Below are 25,281 nucleotides of genomic sequence, written 5' to 3'. Positions count from 1 at the left end.
GCTATGCAAGCTTGTTCATTGTTGAAATAGGGCTGGTGCCTCCATCACCCACTTGCTGCTGAAGGTCATCTAAGGGTTCTGAGCCGAGGATACATGAGGAATGAGTAGCCCTCATTAAAAAGGAAGGATAAACCAGGATTAAGAATTCTTGCAGGGAATATTTTTCCTAACAGGCCTAACATTCAATGCTGTTTTACTCAGAAGAACTGGGAAAGCTCAAGATGATCGAAGCTTGACATAAAGGTAAATTGGTATCATGGTGGCTGGCTAAAGGGATTGTAATTAAATGAATCTTCACCAACACAGGACTTACAGCAGAGATGTGGTTCTGTTCACGTTGGTTGGCCAAGTACTGGGGACTGCTGACTGCAGTGTCACATCTAATGTCTTAAACTCTCACTTTCCTAAATTCAGAATGCTACTGAAATCTGAAAAATTGCTCCCTAGACCTAAAAACCCCATTTTTTTTTTCTGGACAGTTATTGGCATTGATAGTTGGCCATACTGGGCACCAGTGCTAGCATCAATTTGTACCTCTGACTTTATCACAGGTCCAAGGATTAAGATATTGCCATACAAAGTGCATGACTCATTTGTCCTTTTAGGGTCTGCAATGGTGTAATGTAAAAGTACCATTTTGGCAGTTGGGTCTTGTAGCACTTTTAGCATTTGGAAGCCAAACGCTCCAGAAAATGCATTTACACTGCATTTAAAGCTTGCATGTAACTAAATCTTGTCAGAGAAAGTCTTTACATAATGCATCAACATATGCTTGTGTTTCTTTTTTAGTACAGTCTAGCTATATAATGGATTGGAGTGGCTTTTCTAAGTTATTTGAAATACTCATAGGCTAAGCTTGCCTTTAAAATAGTGTCCAGATTCCTAAAACACCTGGGAAAGAGAGAAATGGACCAGCTTGGATTTCTGTAGAACTTTCTTACCTAGTAGTTCTCTTCCTTTTTCTTCCCTTTTCTTTCAGCAGTGAGAAGCTTATATGTTAGGAAAATAAAATGTTCCTAATTTTGAATATTCCTAAATCCAAGGCTTGCTATAAGACAAAATCTTTATCTGGAAGTAAAAGTTCAGAGAATTCTATCCTAAATTTCTCTGCTGCTTTGTAAAGTATACATGTTTTCATTGCCTTAGCAGCTGAGCTATTAAGAGATGACTTAACATAAGATTATTTTTCTCCTAAAATTTGAATGCTTTGGGTTTTCGACCTTGACTCACAGTGCATATGTTCTCTTGATATAGCCAGCATTAAGCATGTGGAGAAGCTCTTAGTATCTATTTTCTACCACCTGTGATAATTAAAAAAAAAAAGTTTTGCACTTAGGCTGCTAGTTTTCTAGTGAGTTTTGCTCATTTATTTGTTTTTCCAATGGACTTTGAAGTTTTGGAACTTCATTCATTTTCATTTCCAACAGTTATTTTCATCAGGAAAAAGTGATTGCATGCAATGCATAGTTCTTCCAGGATTGTCTTTGATTACTGTCCACATGCACAGTGTATCTTATAGCTTGACTTACCCTCTGAATTAGATTTTCTGCTAGAGGAGGTTGTTTGCTCTACGAGCCGTACTATCGACCGCCTGTCAGTCACTCCAAAAGAGTAAAGATTGAGCAAAACAAGAAGAAAAATACGTCAAATTTTCTCTCTCAGATGGCTATTGGTTCAGGGCTAGTCTTGGATGCCTGTTCAAGAACCTGATGAAACTTCTAATACTCGTTGGATTTATGACATGATGGGCATTCAGGGCATACTCAGTCAGCACTGAGTTTTAAAACGCTGTTTTAGCCTTAGTCTCTGTGTTCTCAGTTATGAGATATGGAAATCTGGACGTTCACCAGCTTGATGACATATCTCATAAGCAATGATGCCATGAGTTGCTGAAATAGAGATGAGAAATCAGAGCTCCAGAAGTGATTCTGTGTCTCTTTCTTTGCACAGTTAATGCACAAAGACCAACCTACGGACCAAAAATATGCTCCAGGTAATACCTCTGTAATTTCCATTTCCTGATTAATTTTACTTTAGTGAGCTCTTAGATTTCTCTAAATGGATTTTTGCACTTTCATCTTATTTTCAGTTTTCCAGAGATCACACAGGAAGCTTGTGCTGCATAAGTTTCAGCAGTATGCAAAGCTGCCATCTTTTTATAGAATTTTGTCACTGCTGACATACTGTCAAATGGATGTGAAGGAAATCAGAGTATGCAACTTGACTTAAAATGTTAGGTGTACAGTGAAAGACATTTTCATGAAAAATGTCATGTCCTTAGTAATCTAGGTTTTCGACAAGGTAACTTAGCCAAGTTCTGCTGTGGTATTTTACACATTTACTGATGGTCTCTTCACATCTAAGTGATGAAGTTCTGTTGTCCACACTGTCCACTAATATTTACTAATGGTAAAAATGCCTTTGGTTTCATCTGAAGAAAGTGTGTAGAGATGTACAACTAAAGTAGATTTTTAAATTAGTGATTCCCAGAAATTTGTTGAACCATATAGCTTTTATAAAAATATAATCAATAAATTCCAACAGAAGTTCCTTAAGCCTTAGCTTTTGTTAGTTTGTGGAGAAAACAGTGAACTGCTTTCTATCCTCACATCTGGAAGGAACAACCCATCATCACTTACACAAATTGTCTAATTTGATATTCCACAAGTCCATCTTCAAAACACATCCTTAAATTGCAGTGCCTACCAGAAACTAGTGGTTTAGAATTGTGAAGACCAGCTGGCATGCTATCACCTTCCTCTCCTGCCCATATGTGTGCGTTGCCTCCTGGAGCAGGAAGCAAGCAACTAGGGACAAAAACAGCATTGAGTTTGGTTTCATACAACATATGAAACAAGCATAACTGGATATTTAGCTGTAAGATAGAGGTTTTAGAAGTTAGCACGGAATCAGCAGTAATAATGTAAGGGTCGCTCTGGACCCTAATAGCTCTGTTTTTCCTTCAGCAGTGCAATGCTCCACCTGATTCCTTCTGATTTTTTGGGGGTCACTTGTGTTCCTTGTTTTCCATGTACTTCAGAAAATGCATGTTGCATTAAAGCAGTTCTTTATAGAAACTCTTCTTTTCTTGCTGCAATGGGAAATGGTCTGCCTGCATATCAGGTTTTTCTGTGCTGCCTTGTAAAATCAGTCATTTTCCCTTTCTAGGTTGTTCTTAGCTCTACTCCAGCCTCAGTCCTAGCCTGATTTCCATCTCTGCCCTTTCTCTTAATTCTATTGTGAATGTTCATCTTTGTATCAAAACAAAACTTCAACTTTCAGAAGCATTTAACTCTTTGCTTTTCTATCAATATAAGAAAAATCATCTCAGCATGGGACGTTTTGCCAGTGTGCTGATAGGAGATGGACAGCTGGGCAGCTGAGGATAACTTGCAGTTGTCTCTGGTTACCTGGACACTCAGTTTCTGCCTTTTGATTTTCATGTAAGAGAAATATTGTCCCATCTTTTGTGAAGGTAACAAAATCAACTGTAGAAATCAGGGGAGAAAGTAGGAACAGTTGAGTGAGAAAGGTTGCTGAATGAGGCCTCTGAGAGGTGGAGGAAAGTTAAAATTCCAATGAAAATAACTGTGGGCTACATCCTGAAGCCTGTCCTGCTGATCTGTCCTACACTCTAGCCTTCTCACTCTCCTCCCGCTGACGTTGACCTGGCAATACAATATTCTGCCCAAATCCCACTGAGAGATAACTCACCCCAAATACTGGGGTGTTTTTCAGGATCTTCCACTGAGGTGCCCAGGGGTTTTATTGTTGGATGTCTGCACTGATGGAACACATCTTCTCAAGGAGCTCCACTGGCACTGTCATTGCCACAAAGCCATAAACATGGACTTGATTTTCTCAAGTTGTATGGCAGATTGTTGTTTTATGATGGGAAACAACCAAAAAAAACCCCCAAACTCTAATTCTTGCAAAGCATCAACAGAGGGCTCTGCAGCCTGACTAGTCCTCATGCATGCACCACAGCTTCTGTGCCCTAACCAGGATCTACCACTCCTGCAGGGAGATGGGGTACCAGCTTTGTAAACTATGCTAGAAATACTGGGAAGATATTATTGTTCCTTTCTGAGCAAAAGGAAAGAAAAAGGGCTGTGTGATGTCCCTCTCTCAGGTTGCCCCTGCCCAATGGGGACAACATCGGTGTGAGCACTGCAGGAAGTGGAGCAGGGCAGCAGCTGTATGTTCCCGTGCTTCTTTATGAAGAAGTGCTAAAATAGAAAATTAAAGAAACAGAAGTGTTTATCTGAGAGAACTTCAGCAGGAAACAGTTAAAGCTTGCTGTTGTTTACTAGCAGACTCTGATTATCCAGAGTTTGCTATATTATAAATAATAAGTAACTGTGTGGAAGTGTCTCACTTAGCAAAGCCACATATCAAAGCAGCAAAGCGGATTTGTTGCCAACTATTTGTTTCAGTACTCAAAGGGTTTCATTGAAAGTCTGAAAAGGGAAGTTGTCTTGAGGCTTAGATCTGTAATTCCTTTCAGCATTTCCTTTTAAACTTCATGTTTACCTTCTGCAAAAAATCTAATACCACCTGTTTGGTGCAAATTTAACAGATATTTTCATACTTTAAAATTTGGCTTTTTCTCCAATCCAGAAAAGTTTTGCCATAGACTAGGGTGACATGGTTAGCTTCTGCTGTTGCAGGAAGTGGTTTGACTTAACTTTTTTTTCTAGCTTTCTTTCTATCTTTACGAGCTGAGAGAAATTAACCCAAATGCTGCTATGGACACGTGACCAACAAGTTTTCCGTTTTTTGAAACAGTTAAACTGTTGCTGGTTGATGACCGTTTGAGATGAGATGACGACGTCTGCGAGGCTGTAGGTAAGGAGCCTTAAATTCATTGTTATCTAATTTAGGAAATCTGATAATGGTTTTAATAATATCTGTAACTGTGTTCTGTATGCTTTCAGTACAAGTTGTATTAGCACGACTATTTTATTGTCAATTTTTTTCATTTGAAAACAATGTGGAGAATGCTAATAAGAAATTATGCTTTAGATGTAAAAATAATATTCAGAATCTAACAAAAACCCTGTCATATCCTCAGATATCCACAATATTTAATTATCTGTAACATCCTGAACTAATGATCGTTTCTGCCATCTGTATCCCTTGTAAGTAGTCATCCTCAAAAGTAGAAAAGATCAGCAATACTGCTTGGGAAAATGACTTAAATTATGTTTCCCTCTTACCTTGTCTGGCTGCAGCTAACCCTGTGTGTTTAAATGGCTTCCTTGCTGGTGACCATGAGGGTTGTGATCAATAATGGTAAATTCTGCAAGAGTCAGTGAGTGGTGGAGGTTCGTCTCTAGTTGATTTTAGGTATTACTGGAGACTGAAGAGTCTCTTGCCCTGCTCCACGTCAGCTAGCTTGCTACTACTTTATTACTCATCAGTCGTTGCAGTAAAAATAGGGCATGGGGAAGTGTAAGGGTCATTGTACAAAAAATACCCCTGGTATACCCATGGGGACTCTCAACGCATCTCTTTATGGAGTATTTCCACCATTGCTTGGTGGAAATGCTACAATAGAATGTTTCTGCATAAAGCTATTTAGATCCAGCCTGCTTTGTCATCTGCTTTGGAGCCAGCCACAAAGAAAATGAAGAATGCAAAATTAGCTTTAGATTTCTCTCCATAAGCAAGCACTGCTTTCTGGCTTTTAGAGATGTACAAAGAAATCGCAACGTTGGAAGATGTTCAAATAACACAATAGAGTGTTCTGATTACAGACACAAAGGAGAGACAAGATTTGTTTTCCTGCTAATACATAGTTTTTGCAAACTTGGTGACATGCTCATGTTTGTAACTGATAATCTTATTACCATTAGAAGCAACTTGTTTTTCATTTGGAAATATGGGTCAGAGTTGAAAGAAATCACACATGGGTTTAAGTTCATTTTGAAATCATGTATAGTAATCAGAGACAGATTTTGGAGCAGCGTTGTAAGACTACATTTCAGATTTTCTATCTATATTTGGAGGAAAAAAAGTTGTCCTGCCTGCATACACAGCACAGACTGGGAAATTGTATAAAAAGAACACATTGTCCTCCTGGGCTGTCTGTTGTGGGTTTTATGCGACTGCTTCAATGTTTTAGAGTGATTTGAAATGCTTTTTTTTTTTTTTTCATAGAGCTGTGAGATTTGGTAAACTAAGTTTGGATTCTCAGATTCATTTTTTTTTTAATTCTCTTCTTTGCCATTTAGCTCTTTGTGTCCGAAGGAAATTCATTTAAAAGCAGCATTTCTTGTTCGCTTTACCTCTCAATCCAATTACATCAGTAGCACATATTTGTTCATTTTCTTTTTCAAATGGAACAACTAGCCCCAAAACTCTGTGTTTTAAACTTTATACTTTATACTACAATGAAATTACAAAAGATGGCTTTTGCTGTCCAGAGAACTTCATCTCAGCTCTGTGCTATGGAGTCTCACAGACTTTTAGCAGCAGGAGAAGGTACCTCCTCGTGGCCTGTTTCTACCAGGTCACATGGTGCTTAGGAGGTTGTGTGCAACGTCTACCAAATTCTCTGAGGCCCACAGTGTGCAATTCTGATACTTTCTGGAAATATAACTCTGCTGCATCAGCTCAATTGCTTTGAGTTGCTAATCAGTGTTGTTGAAGCCCGCATACTTGTAAAATCTTTCCCTTGATGCTGGAGAAGTCTCTCTGTTATGTGTGCTGTTAATCAGAGATCTGAAACATGATGTTTGTACTGATCCTTCCTAACCTGGCATATCTAAGTGTAGCTTGGGTTGATCTTTTAAAAACAAAAGAATGCATCACTGGAACTTCAGCCAGTTTCTGTGCATCCCATCTCTCAGATAAGACTTCTACATGGATTTACCAAATCCATTTCACAGGTGGTGGTGGATGCCATCTGTATGAAGTTGCTTTGATAACTTTCATGGTTTTCTTTGTTGATAGCTTTAGTCCTGTACCACTGAGATGGGTTGAAAGGTTGGCCTTTGACTATGTATCTATCATGATAATTTAAGTGCCATTCAGAGCACAATAACAGTTTTCTTTGCCTGATAGCACATCCTACACAAAACCACCTCCTTTTTCCTTCCTGTGGAGACTTCCAGCATCTTTTGTCACTGTGAAACTGTTTGCTGCAATGCCGTTTTTGTCTCAGAGCAGGCTTTGCTTCAGCTCATTTACAACAGCACAATCTCCTGCTGAGGTTGTGTTTGGAAACCTGCAAACTTGTTATAGCTGAGGGTGCTTTAACGTTATCTGTTTCTGAAACATTCTCACAAAATTGATCTGCATGTATCAGTGGTCTCAGTCTTAAGTGTACTGGTAGCTCTTTTATCAGCATCCAAAAGAGGTGATCATTCACTCACATAGGAGTGAGACCTTGTATTATGGAGTCTATGGACACCCATCATCTTTATTGCTTTATTTACTTATCCTGAAAGACAGTGAGGTGGCAACTTCCAGCCTGGATGAAATAGGAGAAAATGTTTTGGGTTTTCTATTTTTTAAAGAAGGTTATATGAATGGGAAAAGCACATGCGAGTTTTCTGAGCTTGCTTTTGCAACCTGAGTGGGGCAAATGGAACCCCTACTAGCACTCAGTCTCCTTATGTGGTTAGCTCTTGCTGGATGCTTAGTGGCTGATAATTGTTTAAGGCACGTACATCATGACATTCCAGATATTGAATCATTCACTTGTATTTGAGCTGAGTATTGTGGGTTTGTAGTGTGTTGTTTTTTTTCCAAAGCCTATTCCTGTGATCTAAACAGGCATAAACAAATGAACTTGAAGTGACTTCTGACTCCTCCAGGACACGCACACGAGTTTTTCTGCACAAGTGCAACATGAAAAGGGGAGGTGGGTGAGAAAAGGAGGAAGAAAAACCCAGAAGTGAATATGACTGAGAGCTGAGGAGATGTGCTTTAAGGATGTGCTTGCCTTTTGTTTCTTCTTTTCCTGCCCCACCCTGAGCAAAACCACCACTGTATTTGCTGCTGAATCAGATACAAAAGCGCCTATCTGAGCCAGATGTTTAAGCTCCTCTTAGACCAGGCGTAGTTCTCCTGAGCTTATTTGCTGCTCGGAGTGTTACTAAACTTTCTTCCTTTGTGGGCAAGGAGCGCAATGACATAGATAATTTGTAAAGATATTGCAGCGTTGGAGTTCAGGCTCTGAGAGAGTAACCTTCATGGTTGGTGGGTCCAGGTCCAGCCTGCAGGATGATCTCAGTATTCATAGGAATCATAGAATGGTTTGAGTTGGAAGGGACCTTTAAGCCTACTCAGTTCCAACTCCCTGCCATGAACTGCTTGTCATCCACCAGATAAGAAGGAGCCAGGTAACGCACAATGGAAGATGGACCCAACACTGTCATTCATGTGGGAATCCTCAGTCAGCATGTTAAAGCTGATAGGAGCCAGACCTCAACGCATACTGTACAAGAGTCTGATCGTAACTGCTGCAACCACAGCAAACGAGAACAGAAGCTTCTCCAGGCTCTATGAGTCAAAATGCATTTCTAGTGAATAATTTTACTGCAGATAACTAAACTTTTTCCAGAAGGAAGATATTACATCAGATTTTCCAAATGGCCAACTGTTCTCACATGTACTGCTTTTTTTTTTTTGCGCTGGGTTGAGAGGCTTGTGCTGGAAAGGTTAACATTTCTCATATCACCGGTATGTTGCACAATGGTTACATTATCAGGGGGAACAAAAAAAACAACAACAAAAAACAGACAAAATGTACTGAAGATTAATCATCACTAATCAAATTCCCACGATGATTTTTGTCTGGAGGAAGCACTTTGAATGGCGAAGGAAGTGGAGCCAGCCCAAGTAGAAGCATCTCAATTACTCCTCAATTCTCAATTCTCCTCAATTGGTGAATGAAGGCAAGGGTTGCCATCAGTCTTAACGGGGGCTTTGATTTGATCGTTTCTTCTATTCATGTTTGAATTTCCCTTGGAGAATTTTGCAGGCGCTCCAGATTGAGTAGTGCATAGCTTTATAGACTTGAGATATTCAGAGATGCTTGAGAGACTTTGTTTGGGAAACTTCTTGTCTAGTTTAATTTTTCATCTAAAGTTTGGAACTTTCCATTGTATCTTTCCACAAGTGCAAAAGATTGAAGAAAGGGAACCTCTTGAGACATAGAGCAAAAATTTTATAACATAATAGAATAAAAAATTAAGCACAGAGGCTTATTATCAGAGATCCATCTTTCACTGCATACAGATGTTTTGGGGACTGAAGCTATTGCACTGCATGGATGTTTTAACTTGGGTAGGTGGGATTCCCAGGGCTTGCTTTGCACCCAGATGGAATCGACGAGGAATATGAGCTCTGTCAGCTCTGTGAGTTAGGACACTATATGCACGCAGCAATGGCAAATGTAAGACGCAGTGAGCACAGCTGCACAGCCTCAGAGAATGGGGAGGAGAGATGTGTATGATGTTGATCCCTCACTGTGTCCATTCCTTAGGGCTTGGGAGGGAAGAATATTCAGCCTTCAGACATCACATTATGCACTTAAGAAGGAAAGAGACTAAAGGGTGATGGTTTTATTAGGGAGTGTAGTGAGAGGACGAGAGGGAATGAATTTAAACTTAAGATTTAGATTAGACATTAGGAAGAAATTTTTCAGCATGATGGTGGTGAGGCATGGGCACAGGCTGCCCAGAGAAGCTGTGGATGCCCCATTCTTGTGGACACTCAAAGCCAGTCTGCATGGGACTTTGGACAACCTGATCTGGTAGGATGGAAAGTTAAATAGAAATTACTAGTGGTTCAAAAAGGGCTTGAAAAGGCATCAGATACTTCTTTTAAAAAGAGTGTTTTGAAAGTCATCAGTTAGAACATGCAAATTAAATGTAAGGACATCAACTCTCCTTACACCACTGCTCAATTTTACTATTTAAATGCATGGCTCTTTCATTTTTGCTCTTCACAGCCCCCTGCGGGGAGGGGGTGGGGGGCGACACAGGTGAATGCCACTCTTCTCACTTATGACTGTTGGTGTTTACTCACCAGACCTGGAGTCGCTGCATTTTTGCTGCCACTGCTGCAGGCTCTGACTGCTCCTACTAAGTGCACCACATCTGTGTGGGACTGGGGGTTCAGGTGGCTCTGCTCCTCTCGAATGAACAGAGCACACATACAAGGTTTCTGGCATTGTCTTGAGTCACCTTTGTGAAATAACGTTTTCATGCCTGATCTGACATAAAACAAAGCAAGTTTTCGGTAATAAATTTAGGTGCATTTACTGGAGCTTGTACTCAAACTTCTCAAAGACATTCTATTTTTAGCAGCACTGTAGCCTTGGTATTTACCTTCTGCTGCAAGCGGATGCCTTAGCTGCCGATATGAGATAGCATCACATCAAACCAACGTCTTTGTCCTATCCCTTTGTGTGCAGGGGAGCAGTGTAGCAGGGCAGGCACTGCTGGCACCTTCTGCTCCTCTCAGGGCCCATCAGAGGTGGTTGGCAAAGAGAGTAACACGGGTGCCCACCAAAGGCAGAAGAGGGGCTCACTCAAAGCAAACCACAAAGAATTTCCCCTTCTAGTTCCTGCTGTAGCTTCAAAGTTTTCTTGTAAATTGTAAGTGCTATCTCTGCTGCCTTTCACAGCGCTTCCCTTGCAAGAGCAGCAAGGGAGCTCTGCAAAAGAAAAATGGAGTGTGGGAACAGATCAAATGTATCTGGAGCTGTATTTTCCCCCCTCAGATGGGAAGTGGGAGCAGTGAGAAGGAAGGGAGCAGCTGTAGGATCACAGCTGAGAACTGCTGCAGATATGTATGGAGAAGGAGGGAGGGAGGGTAGGCGGCACTTCCATGTGCACAGCACGGTGATCGGATGCTATATCAGGCAGTGGGCAGGAGGGGATCTGGCTGTCTGAATAAGAAGCAGGCCTCTTGTTGTAAGACGAGTTGTGCTAGAGAGAAGTTATTTTATCATGTTTCCTTTTAATATTGTTTTTAAAGTCTGAGAAGTTTAAAGCCTTTCCTGTTCAGTAAACAGAATGATCAGGCTGATGGGTTTATAGAACTACAAAATGGATAACAATATGGCAAATGTGCAGTGATCTGTGCCCCCAAATAATTTCGAGGTCAAAATCTGTGTGTACTCTTACCCCCTAGTCAGTACGATGTGCTTCCTCCACCATAAGTCAACCTGTTGTCTGATGAGGACATGAATGTGGTGCAGGTCATCAACATGCTGTAAGGTCCTACCCAAGCTATCCTTGTGATGGATTACTTATGTGTAGTGGCAGTCAAATGGAAAATGAAAATTCTGTTTCTTCAGCTCATAGGAAATGTGTTTCTTGGGCTATTCATGGCAAGCTTGCTTGCATTTTTAATTTTTTTCTAATACCTCAGTTTGCCTTGTGGTGCTAACTCTTCCACTTCTCCAGAGAGTTTGGGATATTCCAAAATTACCATCGCCACATGTCTGCTTCAGGTAAGCATGGAAAGTTTGGATGAATATCTGAATCTCTGTGAGAAGTTCTGCAAAATTGAGCTGGAAGTATTTCAAGCAGTCTTACTTTGAGATTTCTGTCACTTCTGCTTCTGCTTGTATCTGTAAGTACGGCAGGAATAACCTTTCCTGTAGTATCTCATCACTTCAGATCTGGCAACATTAAAAGTAAAAACGCTTTTCTGAACATTTAGGCTATAGAAACAGATTTCTTTCAAGCACTGGAGAAAATTTGTGATTCTTATGTGATCTTCCTAGAGAAAACATTGGATTTTTTTTTTTTTTTTTAAATTCAGAATTAAATGGCTTAAAACTAAAAAGTTACTGTGTGGCAAGTGTCATATGAAGATGTAAAATGAGTTCAGAGGTGCTCAGTCTTATTCATGGTGGTTCTATGGCTCTACTCTGCGCTGCTTTGTAGCATACAAATATTTGGCAGGAAGGATGGAAGTAGGAGGAAATTACCTTTTCCTCACCTGATAGGATGGTGAAGGATGGTCATGAGTAACCAAACAGTACTCCTCTCATCCCCTCTAGTACTTCTGAGATCTTATTTGGTGTGAAATCAGTTCAATTGCCATGAATTTCTGTGATGCTCAGAATATCTTCCTGTCATTGGCTCAGTGGTTGAACCACTCTCATTCTGCTATTCGTTATCTTAGAATGCACAAGAAGTGATACATATCAGACAAAGCTTTTCATTTAAAAAAAAAAAAAAAAATCATTGTAATGCTGTATATACACAATGAGTTTTTGCCATTTGGAACATTGTAGTTCAACTTGCACAGCACAGGAAATGGAGGCAGGTGTTGTGGATCAGATGCTCTCCAGAAAGAGATGCAGTGTGCTGCCAACAGGAAGACCTAGAAGGAAGTTTTATTTTTTTTTCCCCAGGCATGTTCTTTTACATATTCAACTGAATTTCTACTATGGACAACTGTTCTCAAAACATATGTAGGCCAAACCGTACACAAAGAATACTTTTAGCTTCAAATTCTACTTGAAAATGAGATATTAAGTTGACATACGAATGATGAAAATAGACTCCATTATGCTATCTTATATGATATATTGTGACAGACACGCTTTTGAAACAACTGTTACCTTTCCTGGGACTTTCACATGCAATATAATTAAGAAACTAAGTGACGCAAGAGGAGATATGGCCATATGCAGTCACTTGCTGCCTTGAAGTAGCTTGTGTTTTTGTTGATTCGAGTATTATTATAATGATATTTCCTAGCAGAATTTTATTTACACAGGCAAGCCCTGTGGTTAGCAGATCGTGGAGAACTGCAGATGGATTTGTAGTCATTTAATATAGACGTGAAGAGTTGGTCCTATCTGCAAAACTTTGGAAGAATATCCCCCATTCTCTTTCTTTTCTAGTTAAGCCATTTACTGTTGTAGACAGAAAAATAAAAAATAAAAAAATCCAGAGATAACATATCTCTGCCCTATAGTGTACAAGTAGTTTATTCAGATCTTTATTTTTTTTGTTGACTGATCCTGCTGTTTTTAATGGCCTTCACATAGCAGAGAAGAGACCTAAGAGCTTTAGGCTAGTGTAAGATTTGAGAATGACGCAGAGGAAGACCGTTGGTCTCTGCTTAATTCTAGTTTGACTGGCAGTCTAGCATGTCTGTTCATATTCTCTGTCTCTCTTCATCCCATCCTTGTGAGAAGCAGAGAAACATCTTGTAAAAATTAATATTTTCACCAAAATTGTGTATTTGGTTAAGATATTTTGCTGCCATCTGATAGAAAGTGGAACTCAGGATAAGTCTTCTATTATTTGTATTTTATCCTTCTTTTTTATGGTGAAAGGTGTTATTGCTAGTAGAAAAATTTAGAACAAACTACAGTCAAGCTTCATAGCACTGAGGCACTCCTTGTATTTTAGTGCTGCTGTCAGTAGGCAAGAAATCACCGAAGCATCCAGCTGTAACTGTCTCAGGTTAGCAGGCTGCAGTACAGGCTGTGCACTCCTGTGGGTCTGTGGCACATTGCAAGTGATAACTCAGATGCATGGTAATCTATTATAAAGCATATCTCCACACCTGGCTCTGTATTGCAGTAAGTAATGTTATTTTAGGTGATAACACAGTTTGTTCCTATTAGGTATTAAGTTGGTACAAGAGAATTATGTTGTTATTAACTAAGTTTTATTTATTAGTAAGAGAGTAGATAAGGTTGACATGATCATCATATCAAGGATCAAATTAAAACCTTACTTTATCCTAAGAGTTGTTTAACAACAGTGCCTGGAAGTACTGTCTAAGAAGACTACTACAATTTTGGCCAAGCTAGGCCAAACTTTGTCTTTAGGTACATCTATCCTAGAGACTGTATTATTATTACAGTAATAGTCCATAAATAAATATGGAAATATTAAGCCGAAATCCATATTTTCCACATGGTAGCCAAAGAATGCTGGGTGGTGGAATATTGCTGCAAACAAAACAGAAAAGATTTTCTACTCTTCCCTTTGACATGAGAGATGTATGGACAACTGTCCATGTAAATTAGAGCTGTCTGTAGAACTCTGTGGGACAAAAGAATGACTACAAGGGCAGCCATTGGAAACAGGAGATGAGATGACCTCTGTGGTCCTTGCTCAGTGAGCAGTTTGTTGTGAGAGGCATCCCTGAAAGTCAAACATGGCTTTATCAGGTAAAAAGGTGAAAGGAAGTGTAATAATTAGCCCTATAAAAGGAGGAATTATTGTAAATGAGCACGGCTGTATAGGAAGTAGGAACTGTCTGCTGCTTACTGATGAAATTGCAAGTTTAATTGATAAGTGAAATGATGCTGTTAAGGTTAGGACATTTAGTATTTTACAGCAGACCAAACTCCGTGTAAAGTTCTGCTTTATCTGATACAAAGGACTAAAACAGGACTACAGACCCAGGCAGTGCTGAAATAGCGTTATTCCTGATCTCCCTCTCTGACCAGAGAATGTGACTGGTGGCTGAAATAAAATCTACTTCCTGAGTACAAATTATTTCAGGCTGAATAACATTTTTCTGCAATGGAAAAGGCATAGGAATGCTACTACTGCTTTGCATTTTCACTACGATGAATTTTCTGTTGTTTTCTAAGCTGGCATCGGGACTCTCTCTGCTGTTTGTGCCCTGGGTGCAGATGTGTGACATGTTAGCTGTGAGAGTGGCATGCTGCAGATGGCTGGAAGAAAAAAAATAAAGGTGGAACACAGTGGGCAAAAGAGTAAAAAAAATAAATAATAGTATGATAGTTTATTTGTTGTCCTCTCTCTTTACCTATAGGTGCTTCATCTGTCCCCCTTCATTTCCATCAGCTGTGCATTAAGCATTTTCTGCCCCTGAGCTGTACTTCAGCAGAGATAATGTACAGCGTGGAGAAGGCTCAGAGTAAAATCCAATGGCAGAAATATTTATGTAGGTGTGCTGATTTTAAACACTTCTCTCAGAGACACAGCAATATGTTTTCTACTTCGCAAGAATGCTCTGACTCACCATGAGTGGCGTGAGCTTGTGCTTGCATTTGTTAACTCCTACTTCCTCTTCTGTTTTTATAGCCTTTCAGACCTGTAGGTTTAGTATAATGGTGACCCTAGTGCTGAATTTTATTTTTCCTTGATATTATTTTGATAGGCTTTGATGGATGCTCTTCATGTACAGTGTTGCTCTTCAGCTGAAAGAATGCAATTCGTGACTGTAACCAGGTGCACTTCGATTTAAAGTGTTTTCATGTTGCACTGAACCCCTTCATATTCACTCTGCTTCTGACTTTGATGCTGTAAAATGTCCCCGAGAACAAAGCTGGAAGAAATTAAAAGCTGATTTTGATAAATCCTGAAAATTATATGCAACAGTTTTAATTTCTTAATGTTGAAAAACAATGCAACAAATAATATTAATCACAGACATATTTTTCCTTTCTTAGATAATGGTACTTGTTACACAGACATATTTTTCCTTTCTTAGATAATGGTACTTGTTACAAATATCCGGTCTGAGATGAATTGACATTGAAACATAGGAATAATTCAAGTCAAAACAGAAATACTGCTATCATCCTGTTTCTTGATGAATTTGACTGCATTTCTTTCTGATTCATTGCATAGTGTTGCTTCACAAAAAACTTACATACAAATATTACTGATACTGTACCAAAAACTCAGGAAAGTCACCCTACCAGTCACCCTTCTCATCATATACTTGCCATTTCTGGACATAGCAACATGTCAAAATGAATTAAAAACCTGATAACTGCAGTATGAAACTTGCTCTAGATCCATGAGCTGCTGTAGGAGAGGAATACTTGCTGGCTGTGACTGTGAGATAGAATAATCAAGCTACCAAAGACGAACAAATAGCAGTGAGATGAATCATTTACTTTTGTAATTCCTGCAGAAAGCTATAAGCTGAAAACATTACGAGTTTTTCTTTAGTTGGAAAGTTAACAATGTTACTTTGCTTCCTTTATCATCTCAGAAACAGTGATTATAAAGGTAATAGGGACAGAAAATAAGTTTTTTCCAGCAAAGGAATATTTGAAATAATTGAAGTATTTTGACTGCTGAAGATTCTGTGAAAACAGTGCTTTTGAAAGAAATATTATGGAAAATGTTGGGTTTTTTTCAATTGTTTTATCAAGACTTAGCATTAAGTGAGGAAGCCAGAGATCTGTTCTTTGCATGTCTTCAATATTTCTCTTTCAACCTGAGCCTGATTCTCAGAAATGGGACGGCTTTACATTGTGTACAGATTTGCATGCACTGTAACCTTTCCATTGCTCACCTCTGCAGTACTCTTTGCTTCCACAACATGTGTACAGAAGTGAAATCAGGGCTATAGTTTATTATCCGTTTACTTGCCAGATAGGTAAAATGTCCCTTGCCCATTTGGCAGTCACATGACACCTTTAGTTGGTGTCTGAGCTCTGATTTCACATCAGTCCAATTCACCATGCAGGTGCTGTATAATGTACTTCCTAGCATCCCAAACAAGAGGAGTAATTCCCAGGAGAAGCAGCCCCAAGTGCTGACCCACTGAGGCTGCTGTTCTCATGGTCAGTACAGCCCCTTCCTCCACTGAAAGATTTAAACTCCCAAGGCAATCTCCAAAAGAGGTGCTTCGTGTACAACTGACTTGGTTTTGCTCTTCCAGATAGAAACATGATTTGTCCCTTCATCTATGTGATTCTCCTTGCTCCATAAGTAATCTCATTTTCTCATTTTCCAGATATTAAAGCTGTCCTTTCTCACTTTTCCCCTTCTGTGTCATCCATCCAACCTCATATGAGGGCCTTTTTTTTGCTCCTGTACTTCATCCTGACTTTTTCCCACCCTTACCTGAGCTGCTACTTCTGTTTGACACTGCCTCTGAAGATGTACTTCTAAGAGGGTTTTCAGCATTTTCCCCTGTTCCTTTTCTCTGAGGTGAATCCCATAAAATCCCTTTGCTCTAGAAACCCACGTAAATAAAAGGAGAGGGGGAGAAAAGCCTGCCTTGGTTCAATGCCTGTATCCAACAAATCAACGGTAGGAGGTTTCAAAACTAAAATTTATATCCAGATGCTAACTGTTTGCCAAAAGGCAAATTAGCTAATTATATAATGAACATGAAGTGCCTCATAAGCAGTTGCGCAGGGCTTGGCAGCTCTGTCTTCCAAAGTAAGGGAAACAAATTCCCCTGCAAAACCAGCCTGAGCTTGGCCCCAGCCATGCTAATAACTGTTTGGAGGCATCAGATTGTAAAAGCATCAGATAGGATCCTTCCTCTCTTTTCTGTTAATGTTATGTCTGTTTGCTGACTGTCTCCCTCTCTGTAATTTTCTGGAAATAATAAAAAAAGGAGAACAAATTTTGATTACTACCAAATTCTTCCTGCAAGAGCATTTGCAGAGCTCATATTGAGGGTGCCATCTACTGGCTCACAGAGCTGGTGACACCGGGCAGCAAAGGGTTTCTACCTGGAAATCCCAAGGCAGCAGCTTCTGTACCTTATGCCTTTCAGATTCTGCACAATCTCACCGTGCTCTACAGGCAGACAAACAAAATCTGAGAGAGGAAATACTGAGAGTTTATTTTTCTTTTGTTTGTTTCTTGTAATTTCGGTGTTTCACATTATGATAAAACGTGTATGAATTAGTTTCAGTTTCAGAAAAAAAATGAGCTGGGGCTCAGTGAGATTAAAATCAAGAGGTCTTTGCAGACTTGGAGTTTACTGATGGTGCTCCTACTTAAGATCTGGGCATGAGCTTCTCATAGTACTAATTTTTTTTTTTTTTTTTTAATAGAATATCATGTACTGTAAACATCAGGCAGAGAATACTTAATTACAACCCCATAAAACTCCCAAGAGGAGATATGTCAGAGTTTTATAGGTGGAGGATTTCAGAAGCAAGTCTGAGGGATGTGTTTGAGCCAAGCATTGGAGCGGGGACACAGCCAGCTCTGCTCTAGTCTCTCAAGTCTGATCAGCTCTCCAGCCTGGAGCCTTCTGAAAATCTGTTGGGAAGTGATTTTGCTTTGACACCAACATGAAATACAAAATGGTTTGACTCTCCAAATTTCAAAGAAAGGAAAAATGTTTTTCTGCATATCACTGCTGCAGTTCCGACTGCCAGAATGGCAGAGCATCTCTGCACCATGGCTTTGAGTGGTAGATGCTCTGATGGATCTGGAGAAGCATCTCAGAGAGGAAGAACACTCAGTGCCATTTCCAAAAGGTCCACATCAGTAGGTTGTCCTAATATCAGTACTGGAGCAAAAATTGATCTGAATACAACTGAGTAGCAGGTAAAAGCTTTAGCAGTATTTTTTCCTCTCCTTTCATGGTTCAACTTCTGTAGGGATTCTTGCATAACTAATTCAGTGCAGGAAACAAAGAGCATGAGCTTTGCTGTTTGCCTGGAAGTTAATGTTTCTATCATGGTACATAACATTAGGTGAGTGATGCCTAATGTTGAAGCACTACCTTCTCGTTACTCTATTCAAGAGAGCTGTGTTTCTTCATACTTCTGTATCTTCAGCTTGTATGAGTTTAAATCCCTTTGGAAATATTCAAAAGGTATTTGGACTCAGTTCTGGGCATTGTGGTGATCCAGCTTGAGCAGGAGGTTGGACCAAATGACCTCCAGAGGTCCCTCTTAGCCTCAGTCATTTTGCTGTACTTCGACCTTTTTTCTTTATTTTCTTCCACATCTGTAGCTGAAGGGCATCTTCTGGAAGAAAATGATTTACTGGGACCAGGAAAGGATAAAGGTATGAGATCTGTGTCCTCCCACCACAACAGTGTTCCGTAGTCTTGTCCATACTGTAGTAGGACATGCTGTAGCACGCCTCATGTACACTAGTACCTTGTCACCTTATCTTCCTTTGCTCTGAAGCCTTCTTAGAAGTAGGCTTCTATGAAATCAGGGAGTTTCATTGTCAGGGGTTGAGAAGACCTTGCTTCCCAACTGTTGAAGCACGAGAGCTAATGTGCCCAACCATCTTCGCATTTCAATATTTTAAAACTGAGAGCAGAATCAAAAATCTCATTCATGCTGCTGTTAAAATAGTTAAAAATGAAGTGTCTGAGGTTTTTTTGTTGTTCTTCTGTTGTTTTTTTTTTGGTTTTTTTTTTTTTTTTTTAGATCTGAGTTTGAGTTTAGGATATTAGTAGAGTTAGTTGTAATGTGATTCTTTAGTGCACTTGTAACATGTATGTATCAGACTGTGGAGGTAAGATATGTTAATTGGTTCCAAAACATGTCATTTTCCCTTGAAAGGTTTAAAATGTGTGGCACGAGCAGGGCTAAAGACAAAGTGTAGTGGCTGCCAGCTGGACATGAGAGAGGCTTGCAGGGAGATTAAACCACGCAGGAGAATGGCTTTTTAAGATAAGGATAATCTTTTACATAAACCAAGTCTTCCAAGGCAGTTGAATGGGTGAGTGATAAGGACAATAATAGAACTGCAGAATGACATAGCTGATAGTTATCCTGGTATTCAAAGATGATCAAGAAGTTGCCAGCAAAATAACGTCTCTTGATTACAGTGACAACATATAAGCAGCACAGATACTTTTTTGCATGAAGGATCTCTTGATTAATATTCTCATTTTGTGTTCTTCAGGTCAACCCAATAGCCATGGAAAGGTCTGCAACTTCTGACATGGCCTCTGAAAAGCCAAGTCCTTCCCACAGTACAGGAGCTGTTCAGATGAGGATCAAAAATGCCAACAGTCACCATGACAGACTAAGCCAAAGCAAATCTATGATTCTGTCTGAGAATGTGAAAGTCCTTGAGCCTGTAAGTAAAATACTCCGCATATTTCATGTCTTCCAAGTTTTTAAAAGTCACGGAGTTATCTTGGGTGTGGTTAAGACACCAGCTTCATGACAGTCCTTTGCACAAAGGGATTTAATGGCACTATTACATTCTTAGATGTATGGCTAGGCACTGGAAGAACAATTTTCCTTTGCTGAAACACAGAATTTGGAGGCCAGAATAACGACATTTGAGCTCTCAAGTGTTTGAGTGCTTAAATACAGCTGCTGTAGGGGATAATACTTACAGTATCAGAGATACGTCACAATTTCTAAACAGATGAAAACCAGACAAAGAAAGAAAGGGAAAAAAAAAAAAGGAAATTACAGTTCTGTACATAAAGGATAACTTTGCCAATAAGAAGAATGAGGCTTGCTGTAAGAATGAATTAACTGTAGAATTAAACAATGAAGAAAAAGAAACCTTAGTATTTTAATAGTTGACAGAGTTGAAAGAGCTGACTCATTTTTTTATCTATTACTTTCTTTTTCCCCCTGAAATTAAGTAGTTAGCAATGAACTGTTCCGCCAGTTGTGTCCCTGCCCCTGTACTCCTCCTGAGCTACTAAACAAACTGATTGGTATGAGTCTCCCCTGGTTAATTTCCTTCCATAATAGTGGCAACTTGCAGCTGAGGCCATATAACGTTACAAAATTATTTATGCAGTGTTAGCCACTTTTTGGACTCCAGATCCATTTTGTTTTCAGAGAATGCAAATGAGGGAGAAAACTCTGCTGGCTGGGGACAGAGTCCCAAGTCTCGGTCACTTTTCACAACCATGTAAGCTATTAATTTTTGTTTTGTTCATATAATGCATTCCAATGAAATAATCAGCTTTCTCAAAAAGTTACTAAGTGGAGAAAGTCAATTGTAGCAGCTGGATTTTCTACCCTAAATTCAAGCTCAAAATTCAAGCTTTGTTAGAAATACATTTGTTATTCCCAAGTTTCTCTGCTATGCCTGAACTTATTTCAGGGACATGTATTTCTGCAAAGAACAAAAATCTCTTTATATGTATCATTTCTGATCAGTTTGAACAATTCCTACAATTTCCCACAACACGTTGCACGTGTTTCTTCATTTTTATCCGAAGCAAAATGTTCTACCCGTACAAACCTGAGACAATGTTTATAGTAATTTACTGGGAATACTATAATGTATTATCGGGAAGAACTGTACCTTTGAAGAAGTTTAAAAGTTAAGTATATTTAATGATGCCTAACATATTTTATTGGCTGTGTTTAACAAAAGGCACTAGGCTGCAGTTGTTTTTGACAAGCATGAAAACATCACAGCATGAGACTGCAAAAGGAATTATGTAGAGAAATTACAAGTGATCCATCTCTCAATGAATTATCCACCTCAATAGCCTGCAGAACTCAGCTACCAATTAACACCTACTTTATTACATGTTGGGATGTACTTAATAACTTTCATGTGTTTATGCACTATTACCTTGACTGATGCCTCTTGTACAATTAGGCATAATTGGCATATCAATATGCAAAAGTTAAAAGGATTAACCCTCTTAAAACTAATGAGCATTTCTGTATCCAGCTGCTAAATGAGACAAAATTAGCATTTTTCACTTTTGGGCAGGATTTTATCATGCAGTTTCTCATTGTTGATATTACCTTGTTACATAACTTCAGATTTGGGGATAGTATGCAGGACTGTTACAGAGCAAGGGCTCTAAAAAGTTAAATGAGACATAAATATTTCCCACCGCGTCCCAAAAACCATTGCAGGTATGATATCTGTTCATTGGCCGAGAGCTGAAAAGTTGCTTTGTGCCGCATTTGTTTAGGAGCTAATTATCTAAAAGCAGAGTTTTACTATGTATATGTCATTTTACCCAGCAGTCTTGGCTCCAATATAGTAGAATGAATGCTTGCCATGCTACTAATTCCCTTTCTATTTCGATTCTTTTCATCTCTTTTTGCCATGCTGAATTTTCTGACTAGATATTGACAGACTGAAAGTGGGCGTATTTGCTTCCATAAGCCCCTTAAAGTTGTTTGGTGACACCCCAGCCGAAAGCAAAATTCCTATGGATCCCTATGTTTTCAAATACTTGCATAATACGCAGTGCAATTTGAGTTAAAAGACCACTGAAATTTCAATTGCAAGTGTCAACTGCATGCCAGCAAATCTGTGCATGCGACTTGGGAAGGATTTAGGGAGAAGCAATGGGGGGGAGCAGTCCCTGGCATCCAGGAGTCTGGAAAGAGCAGGGCTCAGCTTATAGACACATACATACACAGGTACATTCAAATTCAGTAATCCTCTTTAAAAAATCATGACATACTTTCTTGGTACACTCACAAACCTCACTTCTACGTTTGGAAGCACGCAGACCCCTGCTGAAAGATGTGTATTACTCGTGTGCCAGGCTAAGCCAATTATTTTGTGCTAGAAGGAAAAAAAAAAAAAAAGGATCTGTCTTGATTTTCTGTTTGGAAATCTTCAATTTTTGAAGAGCTTGCCTCTGTTCAGATCATTACAAAGTATCCACTGATCATTGCTTGTTTTCGGTTTTACCTCAACTGTGTATTTTTGTCCTATCATTGGGGAGATTTTTATTTCTGCACCTATAAAGAGCTGAATAAAAGACTCCATGTTACTCTGTCTCTGCCCATATTAGGAATATGCCTACTATAATTCTATTAATAAATGGGTCAAATCCTCTTTACCTAACTTATGCAAAACATACTGACTCCAGTGGATTAAAGCAATCAGCATTTGGCACATTTTGAACAATCAGCAGAACTATATATTTATAAAACACGCTCGAAAAAAGAATAAAATCAACACTCTGGGCACAAAGGGCAGAAAACAGACACAAATCTAAAAAGATCGCGGGTGATTTATGGAGAAGAAAATACATAGTTTTCTCAGAGGGATTTGTTGTATTCTACAGTGTTGGCTGTGATGTTCCTAAGCACACCTGGGGCTATACTTCTGAAGGTGGACAGATTATTTTCGGCAGTGTGACAAAGAAGGATATGCATCATACATCAGCGGGGCCATATGCACTTATGCGTTTTGTGGTAGTAAAGATGCAAATGGGGGAGGCAGGAGCTAAGTCATGCAAAAGTGAAATGTGGATTCTTGGGGATTTTTGTTATTTATTTGCTATGGAAATGCTTGAGCATTGTGCAAAGGTTGAAATGGATATTAACGTAGAGTTTAAAGAGCATAAATCATGAAGCTGGACACACACTGTGGTAAGCAAGGGCTCTTTCTGTGCTTAATGTTAATGTCTGAACCAGGAATGTAAATGAATATTTGCTATTTTCATCTCTTAAACCCCAGGGAAGTGCATTTTGCTTCATTCAGAACAACTTCAAACAATGAAACGTCTTTTTTTATTGGTGCCTGTATTAAGAATTAGAGCCTATTTAGACATTCCAAAATGGTAATGTATTAGAGCTTTTTCTGATGAGGTTAAACAAACTGGTAAGTTGATTTCTCCCTCTAATACATTACCATGGAGTGGGAAGCAATCTTCCTTTGTTTCTTACTCCTGTGATTGTAGCACACTTGCCAAAGTTATGGCTAGCCAAAAAGACAGAAATAAAATTGCTAAAAATATAAGCCTTCTGTTTAGCAGAGTTTTTGAGCCATATTTCACAATCTCGGGGCTTGTACATGTTTACTTCAAATCAAGCTTATAGTCAAGTTTGAGGCTTTGTTTGTATAGATTGTCCTGAAGTAGATCCTGATATTTAATTAAAATGACACTAAATCACATTGAATTGATAAGACTTGGCATCTCAAACAAAGGTAATTGCCCGTATTGGTTTTGTACAAAAATAGAGCTGCTTGGAAAATGTGCAGCCAACACAGACTGTCAACTCCATTTATAGATCAATATGTGAAAACCATTGATCAGGCAGGCATGTGTAACAGTAACACTTTGCATTTATTTGTTGTTTTTATACCATGTTAAGGCTTACAGGATTATCGGCTTCCAAAATATTTTGACTTCCTCATAAATATGTTATCTGTTTAATGTTAATTACAAGACAGACTCCAGCCCTCTTTTCGGTTTCATTGCTATGGGTAGTGTCAGCTGAAAATGGATTATTTCAATCTCCGAGAGATCATCACAGCTTCTTTTATCATATAGTTTTATTAGGGAAAGTTTCTGAGGATTTGTTTTTTTTCCCAGTTTACTCTTTTTCCTGGAGGAAAAAAAAGATAAATCTTGACAAAATATTTCTAGGAGCAGAAAACCTCCTGCTTTCATTGCTAGAGTGGAAGGTGACATTTATTGACTTATTATGTTCAAACAGTGAATTCTCCCCAGATAATCATGAACTAGTCCATAAACATAGGTCCAGTGTTAATTCTGCAACATAAATAATTGTCACAAAACACAGAAATATCAATTGGAAAAACAAATATATCTGTTGGGCAACATTATCTTTATCCTTCCTAGAGCAGGAGAATGAGGAATGAAACGCGCCATATGTCCTCTTGCTGTGTTCAGCCTGGTTCTGTACCTTCAGAATTGAGATCTGCTGTGCGTCATCCCAACTCATCCCTCTCATGTCTCTGTTTCCCCATCCATCCTGCTGCTGATGAACCTGAGTGCATGAGGATATTTCAGGGTTCTGTTTACTTCAGTGAGCAAGTTTCCCCATTGGAGCAATGGGATTTGGCTCTCAACTCTTTTTCAGGGTCTTTTTCTTAACTTGCAGGCATTATTTCATCCCCATATCAGGGCAAGTCTCAGAACAAAGCTTTTTGTTTTTCTGGTGGTTTTTTTTCCTCTTTTTTTTTTTTTTTTTTTCTATTATGTGTACCCTGTGAGAAAGTATTCTCTGTTGTGTGTTGTATATCTTCTAAGACTTCAGCCAACATAATCTTTGCTAACAAGGAAGAAGTTAATTTTATTGTTAAACTGCCCGTTTTATTTACCATCCACGCATTTTCCCTGTACTATTTCAGCTGTGTTGCTTGATAGACAGCATCATAATGAGATCACAGAAAAATGAAATGACCACTACCTATTTCTTCTTGAAAGCAAGCATAAATTCATTTCAGCTCTATTAAGGGAGTGGTGAACGTACTGGTTTGGCTTCCTCGTTAAACCAAACTGAAGTTCAGACGAGTCGGAAATGCTGATTTTGACTTTCACTCAGTGACAGAGGGATAGAAAAAAAGGGTTCAAAAAACCTCCAGGTTTTTTCCTTTCTTTCTTTCTATTTCTTTCTTTCTTCTTTTTTTTTTTTTCTTTTTTTTTTTTTTTTTTTTTCCCAATCTTACATTATCTCACGCTGTGAAAATCTTTACTCTATTTACCAAGCACAAATTAGCCTTGCTAAAGGTTCTGAAAGTTTGCTACTTCAGCTTAGATCCTAAAACTTCAAAGAGAGATGCAACTCTACAAATTAGTGTATGTGCTCTGCCATGGCTATTTTAACTTGAACTTGACTAAATTCGTTTATAATTTAGTACTGATTGAACGGCACCATGAATG

The 25,281-nt window shown here is 39.0% G+C and overlaps 1 protein-coding gene across 2 annotated transcripts in view; it reads left to right on the top strand.

Annotated features, from left to right (window-relative positions):
- The first annotated feature begins 1,950 nt into the window (after positions 1-1,950).
- ARHGAP15 (Rho GTPase activating protein 15) overlaps positions 1,951-25,281 on the top strand; it is a 319,740-nt gene continuing 296,409 nt past the window's right edge. Inside the window, exons 1-3 of one of the 2 annotated variants that reach the window (XM_052676132.1) lie at positions 1,951-1,993; positions 4,701-4,848; positions 19,599-19,775. In XM_052676132.1, the coding sequence (XP_052532092.1) occupies positions 19,614-19,775 (162 nt within the window). In that variant the 5' untranslated portion in view covers positions 1,951-1,993; positions 4,701-4,848; positions 19,599-19,613. Of the gene's footprint in view, positions 1,994-4,700; positions 4,849-14,778; positions 14,915-19,598; positions 19,776-25,281 lie in introns of those variants that run through there. The other variant, XM_052676133.1, reaches the window with a different exon arrangement.

Source organism: Tympanuchus pallidicinctus, unplaced genomic scaffold (assembly GCF_026119805.1).
Source record: "Tympanuchus pallidicinctus isolate F22 unplaced genomic scaffold, pur_lepc_1.0 scaffold15, whole genome shotgun sequence".
Taxonomy (NCBI): domain Eukaryota; kingdom Metazoa; phylum Chordata; class Aves; order Galliformes; family Phasianidae; genus Tympanuchus; species Tympanuchus pallidicinctus.
The sequence above is the reverse complement of the archived record's forward strand: the minus strand, read 5'-3'. Positions and strand labels throughout refer to the sequence as shown.